Source organism: Phoca vitulina, unplaced genomic scaffold, assembly GCF_004348235.1.
Source record: "Phoca vitulina isolate PV1807 unplaced genomic scaffold, GSC_HSeal_1.0 scaffold3, whole genome shotgun sequence".
Lineage (NCBI taxonomy): Eukaryota > Metazoa > Chordata > Mammalia > Carnivora > Phocidae > Phoca > Phoca vitulina.
In genome coordinates, this window is record NW_022589706.1 from 50,522,572 (window position 1) to 50,531,193 (window position 8,622).

At 35.3% G+C, this 8,622-nt stretch overlaps 1 protein-coding gene across 1 annotated transcript; it reads left to right on the forward strand.

The window, feature by feature from the left end:
* Positions 1-825: 825 nt before the first annotated feature.
* PRR27 (proline rich 27) lies at positions 826-6,245 on the forward strand. Its single transcript, XM_032399534.1, has 2 exons — positions 826-849; positions 5,790-6,245. The coding sequence occupies exons 1-2, from the start codon at positions 826-828 to the stop codon at positions 6,243-6,245; spliced, it is 480 nt and encodes a 159-aa protein (XP_032255425.1).
* Positions 6,246-8,622: the final 2,377 nt, after the last annotated feature.

Below are 8,622 nucleotides of genomic sequence, written 5' to 3' on the forward strand. Positions count from 1 at the left end.
ATTGGCTTTACTTTCTTTGAAGAAAATTGAGCCTAATCAAGACACACACCTGAACATAGGGTGTTTTCAGAGAAAGAGGAAAAATGGTTGATTAAGAGCCTAAAGGTTTATGCCACAGCATACAGTGGCAACAACATTAGGACTGGAAATTTTTCCAAGTGGTTGATACCAATCTCCCAATTATTCTGTAAAAAGAAAATACTAATACATCACCCATAGAATGGCTACTAAGCAATTTTATTTCATGGTAAGCCCTCCATGACAAATTAATTGCAAAAATGTATCCCTAGGTAACTAAATGAGTTCACTCCCACTTAAAGAAGTTGAGGTAGAAGCCAATTAATTGTTGAAAGACACTTGCAGAAAAGGGTAATTTTGCTTTAGCATCATTCCTGTTAGGTAACAGCAGTAGTTAATAGCAGGACCAAATTTTCTGTTGAGGGTGCTTCTAATCGGACTAATAAAGCCATGCATTCTTTTGTCTCTCTCTAGGAGAAGAGAAATAACTAAGATATATATTGTATGTTTTCTGAAACAACCACTTTATAAAATTAATCTTCATAGGGTCACTCAAAATGAAGTTGCTATTATTGGCCTGCATCTTGTGTGTTTCTTTTGCAAAGGTGAGTGAGTAAATAAACTTCCAAATTATAGCAATAGTGTAACCATCGAACAACTGTAGATAGGAATTCATATGATTAACATAAGTTAATATAGCACTGAAAACGATGAAGCAGAGAGACGTGTTAATGGGCATGAGGTTTGTTGTGCCAAACTTTTCAAAAGAAATTTTAAAAAGCAAAATAATAAAGTTGTGTTATCTAAATGGCTAACCAGCAAGGAAAAGAGGTTAGTTCAAAAATGCAGTGGGCTAGAAGAGGACAAAGTTACAGGGAGCCAGAATCCCATGCAGATTGTTTTAACAGAGTTTATGTCTTCAAATTATAGAAAGCTGGATTGGGCTTCTTCTGGCAGTGATGTTCCATTGCTGGAAGTGTTTAGGTAGAGTCCCAAGGAATACTTGATGGAGTTAAAGTCAATGGACATAATGACCTTCAATGTAGCATAAGCAGATGAGACTCTGATGTAAGAGATAGCTGATGGAAAATTCTTAATCCTAGCCAATGAGTGTGCTAAATATCCTCTTTTGTAAAAGGAGAAACTTATGACACTTACCTCATAGAATGGTTTTGAGCATTAAATATTTATCTAAAGTGCTTATTAGAGTACCTAGGAACTCAAATGCTACTTGATATTATTAACTACTATTGCAATTATTGTTATCATCCTGGGCAAATTTTAAGATATTATTCTATCTCCTAAAATTACCTGAATTAAATTCTTAATTCTAATTCTTAAAATAGTAAATGATGAGTTTCTACACTATTTTTTATTCTTGGCATAATCTGTGGTGAATTCATAAACTATATTGAAGCTTAATTGGAGAACAAGTGAGTATATGATCCTTCTGCAAGTGTAAACAAGTGGAAATTATACTTGCTTATGCACACACACACACACACACACAGAATGCAAACAAAACCTGAGAGTGAAAGACAGCAGCAAAACCAGAAATATGAATAACAGCCAGATGATCTTTCAGTTGATCTTTCAGATTTACAAATTTCAAACTAAAATCCTTCAGCCAAAGTAAAACTTTCTAAGGCAACTATTGAGCTCAAAAACATATGTGGGGTGCCTGGGTGGCTCAGTTGGTTGAGCATCTGCCTTCAGCTCAGGTCACAATCTCAGGATCCTGGGATGGAGTCCCGCTTCCGCCTCCCTGCTCAGCATGGAGTTTGCTTCTCTCTCTGCGCCGCCACCCCCTGACCCCTGCTCATGCTCACTCGCACTCTCTCTCTCTCAAATTAAATAAATAAAATCTTTTTAAAAAGGACATATGTTGATCCCAGGTGGAGCCCCGAGAGCCTCCCTGCTCAGTGGGGAGTCTGCTTCTCCCTCTCCCTCTACTCCTCCCCACCCCCGCACCCCCTCCCTGCTTGTGCTCTCTCTCTCACTCTCTCTCTTTCAAATAAATGAATAAAATCTCATAAAAAAGAAACGCTACTAATAAGACTGTACAAATTCTTCAGTAATATGGCAATCTGGGTACAAGTGTTTTCAAATAAATAGCCACAGTGAATTAATTTTTCCTTTGTTTTAGATGGGCTTCCACTTCCCTGATGAGGTAAAACTTTTTTTCATTTACATATGAATTTTTTTTTTACCTTAAAGTGTATTTTACATTTTAAAAGTCTCTGATTTCTTTACAATGCAGTTTTGTGACTACTATTGCTGTTAAAATATTAGTGCTATTAATCCATTCTTATTTGATAGAAAAATGTTTATGGAACACAAATATATTTGTGTTTAACCTATTTCCCATAAGGTCTTTATTTCTTTTCAATGAGCAGAAGTTACTAAGTACGTGCACTCTCTCTGCAGTGTGATAAAGTTTTTGCTATGCTCGATTTTCCTCTACGTGCATCTATAAAATTTATGACAACGTACTAAACTTACTTGAACAAATTAAGTGATGAATCTGGAAAGGTTGTGCCCGTATGAAAGATTAGAGCAGAAGAAAGCATGATCTAGGAATTACTAGCAGAAAGAATGTGTCCCAAGGAGCTAGATAACTTCTGGGCAGAAAATACCCACAGAGTATCCCTATGTAGGAGACCACAGCATTCATCAATTAACTGATAGTAGATTTTTTTAAGTTTGTCATTTTTGCCTCATATTCTGATGACAGGAGTGTGCTAAGAAAATTATCCTTGCACCTACCCACAAGTATGCACTAGAGAAACATGACAATCTAGCAAAGAAAAGCCAAGAGATGTGGTCTGGATATGCACACTTTTGACCTAATACCATGAGACATATGGCAAAGCTGTAGAAAGGTTTTGAAAATAACTATTAAAATGAAAACAGTATGAGATATTCTTCTGAATTTCTTATAAGAGTTAATATTTTACTTATGAGAAACTAAGGCTCTGTGGTCAGAGTACAAGTCACTGACATTTGTCTCTGTGAACACTCTGAAACCTGTATCACTTGGGCACCATGCATCATACTTCAGGATGAAAATATGATGCATAAGGAAACGTTTTTAACTCAGTAGTTCAGGAAACCAAACTAAATTGGAAAGAAATATTATATACAATATTAAATTCTTTTTTTCTTCCGTGTTTTATTTGAGTATAATTGGCACACAATGTTATATTAGTTTCGGGTGTCGAACATAGTGATTCAGCTTCTCTCTCTGTTATGCTGTGCTCACTACAGGTACATCTACAATCTGTCACAATAACGTGCTATTACAATATCATTGAGTATATTCCCTACTCTGTGTCTTTTTTAGTCCCATGACTTACTCATCCAGTAAGTGGAAGTCTATATCTCCCAATGCCCTCCACCCATTTTACCCTCCTCCCACCCCCTTCCCTCTGTCAATGATCAATTTGTTCTCTATATTTAAAGGTCTTGTTCTACTTTTTGTCTATTCATTGTTTTGGTTTTTATACAATATTAAATTTTAATGAGGAAGCTGGCCTGGCTGGGAGATGTAGTAACTAGGTCTGAACAAAGAAACCTTGTTTGTTCCTTCCAGTACTTAGGATCCCAATATCTAGCACATAGACAGCACACAGTAGGCACTCATCTTATACTTTTTAAAAATAAATCCTTGATTATCCATCAAGAAAAAGCTTAAAATATCCCAAAGCCACTGAGGAACAGTCTGCATTTATTGAGAATTTATATTACAGAGCCTTGTTTAGTCACAGGGAATTTTGTAATAAACACAAATGATGCTCTAATGTAAATATCTGGTGTAAATAAGCCAGTTGTGCCCTGTATATGAAAGTTTATAAATAAATATGAACGAGAAATTTAATGATAGTGTAGAAACACTGGCACTAATAGAATATTAATTTTAGCCATTGCATATCTATTTTGTAAGAATGTATTTAGAAAACAGAAGAGTCTACATAGTCACAGGAAAACAAGGCAAACAAGTCTATCACTTAAGAAAGAAAATTCCAAGTTGCTTGGAGAGTTTTGTCAGTTATAGTCACTCTGAATGTAGGTAGAGCTCTAAAGAACGGTATTTTTTAGTGGCATGGAATTTAAAACAAACATTATTTTCTTTGTTGTTTTAGAAAGTTCTCTCTTCTGGTGAAGAGGTAAAATATATTCATATTTATTTATATTTTAAGATATTAAAATGTAGTCTATATTATTTTCTTTTTAAAATAGTATTTTTAAAAAACAGTGTTTCTATCTAATAATGTTAAATAATTCAGTTTGATGTTTTTTTTCTTGAAAAGCTAAGTAATTTAGAAATGCGTTATTTGCTTGCTATGATGGGCTCATTAAAAATACATATATAAATATAAGCATATGTGTATTTATATATCCTGTAATTTTCCTATTCATAGTGATATCTTGTCTGGTTTCACTGCCAGCACTTTAGATTAAATGACTTAAACTCAAATTTAAAGTTATATATCATAGAAAAGTACTGTTGATAATGAAGGCAATATTTTCTAACAAATATGAAAACTGTATCTATGATAAATGGTGTCTGCCATTGACAAATTAACTTGGAATATATGTAAAGAAAATGTCAACTGCTAGCATTAACATAAACACATAAGAAATATTAAATATAGTTTATAATATTTTAAAATATGTATGTTATAAACATTTAAAATTCTTTAAATTATAATTAAGCTATGCAATGAATCAAATAATCTAGAATCTTGATATATAAACCAATATATACCAAAATTGCTTATGAAACGTTTATGATAGTAAATAAAATTTTATGGATGTGAGACCAAGAAATGTCTTAATTTTCTGTAAATTCCTACATAATTTTGGGACCTTGGAGCTCCCCGCCAGTCTCACATACGTGTAATAGACAAATGTGGGGCAACTGGAGGTTGTAGAGGTCCTTCTACAGAAAGAAATAATTTGAAATTTAATAGTGAATGCATCAGCATTATTAATAATCTTCTCATTTAAAACACAAACAGCACAGGGAAAGTTAAATGTGAAAAGCCAGTAGTAGATATTGCAAAATGATCACCACATTAAGCCTAGTTAACATCCATCACCACACAGTTATAATTTTTTTCTTGTGATGAAAACTTCTAAGATCTACTGTCTTAAAAACGTTCAAATATACAATATGGTATGAATTATCATCAATTATATCTCAATTTTTTTTTTTAAAGCCAGTAGTCACTCATCCACATCCACTCTGCTTTCCTTCTTAATAACAATTGGAGATGCTTGGCCTTGATGAGTGGACTAGGATGCTATAGGATGGGGGAGGAGACCAAAGGGCGCCTGGAAGAGGTATATCTGAGTGAATGCTTTGGTGGGGCACTTAAGATGTCTGGGAGCAATGAGAGCAGTGGGCTCGGCAGAGGGTACGGAGAAGGAGGCCTGCCTGGAAATACCAGTTCTATACTGTGCACACACTTTCCTTCTATTTTTCTCCTGGCCTAAGCTGGCATATTGTTCAGTTTATAACACTCTGATTTGCTTAAACACAAAATATTTCTCCCAGAATTGAGATTTATTCAGTTTTCTCAAGAAATTATTAGTTTCAATCACAAAAATTATGGAAGCATATTACCTTTAAGAAAGAGACTAAATTGGAATTCTTACAAAAAATAATCTTCACTCGTTGTATAGCATCATGGTCATAACATGGGTAATATATAGATAAGATAGGTATAAACAATCAACTTTAACTGACTTCTTTGCTTCTCCTTTAGGATTACAGTGGCAATCATTACCTTCTTGACCCAACTCTGAATATTCCTCATCCCACATCAGGCCTTAATTTTGCTCCTCCTTTTCGTCCTTCAAGGAATAAAATCCCCAGTTACCCTGGGAATCCTGACCCTGATTCAGGGGTACCCTCATATCCCTGGATTCTCAGTTCTCCAGGAGCCCTCCTCCACCACAGTCCTAGCTTTACCATAACTACTTCGTCGGTCCCCTCTCCTCCTCCTCAGAAATCTTCCTACTTTGTCCCTCCCTTGAGTAGACTTGAAGGACCTTTTATCCCACTCAGTGCTCCCATGCCTACGGCTACTGAGCCTCATACAGCTACACCTCTTGTAGTTACACCTACTACACCTCCCAACCCAAAGCTTATTGCGGTTGAGCCTGGGCCCCTAGAGCCTGATGACGCCGAGCCTGCTGCTTCAGAACCTCAGCCTTCTTGACTAGGTGGGTTGCCTAAACCTTACTCCCATAGAGCATGGAATTTGTAGGAGATAGAAAGAAACTGAATCTCCCCATAAGCAAACAAATATCAGATTAAACATTCTGAACAGCTTTATTAAGATACAATTGGCATACAGCAAACTACAGACACTGAAAAGGTACACCATGGTAAGTTTTGACATATCTATATACCTATGGAAAAAAAAATAATCTCACCCTCCCCTTTCTCCTATCGCTAATCTATTTTCTGTCCTTACAGATTGGTTTGCATTTTCTAGAATTGCATGTTAACAGAATAATACTGTAAATACTCTTTTTTGTCTGGCTTCTTTCACTCAGCATAATTATTTTGAAATTTGTCCAAGTAGTTAAGTATATCAGTAGTTGTCTTTTTTTTTTTTCAGAGTAGCATTTCATGATACAGCCATATCATATTTTTTTTTATCCATTCATCTGTTAGTAAACATTTTAATTTCCAAACTGGATGCTACTGATTTATTTCCATTTATTTGTTAATGCATACTGTACTGGTTTAAACCTCCGGTTCAGTGTTAAATAAAAGTGATCAGATAGACATCCCTGCCTTGTTTCTGATATTAAGGGAAAATACTGTTTTTCACATATACACATGTTCATGAGCTTTATTTTAAGATGGCATTAGACTACTATGCTGTTAAGGCTTTCAAGCAGTAACAAAGAAACATTTTTATCTAAGGCTCCTTTTTCCCATTACAGAGATCAAACCATTCTGAGTACTCAAGTTTATGCCCTGTGAATTTTGAGATTTTTTTACTCTTATGAGATCCAAAACTTCTCCCTGCCTTCTGTGAGCACTAGATATTGTTCCATTTTGTCTTTCAGTCGTTCTTTAAACCTGGCTTCAGGGGGTATCTTCATATGAATATCTATACTCAGTTGAAAATCTGAAGGTATCCTCTTTAGATCTTTGTATCTTTATCTTTGTCCCTCTCTTTCCTCTCCGATGCTCTGCCCTGTGAATCTCAGCTACCTCGTCTTCCTGGACTCCTAGCTCCATCTCCCTCCATGAAGGCCAGGAAACTCCCCAGGCAGTAAGCTAGGACAATCATAGGGTTCACATTATTTGCTTCCTGTGTCTTAGGGATCACTGTCCTTCACCATTTAATATTCAGATCTCAAGAAACTGCTGCTTCTGCAATGTTTGGTATCTTTTTAAAAATTTGTTCCAAGTAAGAGGATAAAACCACTTTCTGTTACTCATCTTGATCTAAATTATACTTTTTAAAAATAATCATTCTTTAAAACATCTTTAAGAAGCACCTATTCCCTAAGTTTTAGTAGATGTAGTCCAAGCAATGGCTATTTTATAAAAGGGAAAGTGGGATTCCCAACTACATGGAAGATACTCTGAATTCAGGGCACAGGCTGAAAAGAAATGGGAGCTTAAATCCACCAGTGAATAAATTCTGCCGTACATTGCCACTAATCGAATGCTCCTAGCAATTGTTTCCTACATGGAGGTACAAATTTTCTTCCTGTTCCTTTGTTTCTGATAAAGAGCAGGATCAAGTTAAAAGGTTGTTTGAAATTGCTCCAGAGAAGTCTAAAGAGCTAGCCTTATTCTACAATGCTCCACACATCAACATGTTTATTCAGTAGGTTTCTTTAATTCAAAGCACTTTCCATCTACAAGCATATGCTGTGGCTCACATGGGGGTAGAGGGAAAATGTTGGAAAGTATGGATAAAGAGAAATAGGACTTGATAAAAATGGGCCTTGAAAACACTGCTAAATACTTGCACTTTTTCCTTAGCCAAAGGAATTTATCAAGAATCTTCATTGAGGAGAATGATTTGACCAGTTCTCTATTTTCAAAAGCTAAATATGGTGGCAATCTAGAGTATTCTAAATATGAGTTATAAAGAGATCACCAGGATACAACTTCCTAGAGAATAAAGATTATTCAGGAAAGATAGGCCCAATATTATGAAATGAAGTACATTTTACCATGCATGAAAGACCTTTTTTTTTTTTTTTTAGGTAAAGAAATGAAATTTTCTAGAAAAGAGAGTACCAATCATTTATTTCTGTAAGTCATACATGATACTGAGATTTAAAAATCACACATTAAATAGACTAAATCTCATCATCTGAAACCACCTTGGACGATATTTTTACTACATGAAAACAAGAAAGTAGGGTGTGGAGAGGCATTTGTCCTGTGTCCTAGAGCTTCTGCAATTATAAACTTATGTCCTGTGTGAGGAACTCAGGAACTGAGTAGATAGTTCTTCCTTAAATTAATCCAAATTGATTATGATGAATATTCTAAAATAATAGTGGTCGATAGAAGGAAGAAACTTCCATAGGAGGTACAGGGGTTGAATGGTGGAGGAG

Coding starts and splice junctions, on each gene's coding strand:
- PRR27 (XM_032399534.1), top strand. CDS start 826: ATGGCTAACCAGCAAGGAAAAGAG. Junction 850..5,789: donor CTAACCAGCAAGGAAAAGAG/GTTAGTTCAAAA, acceptor CTTCTCCTTTAG/GATTACAGTGGCAATCATTA.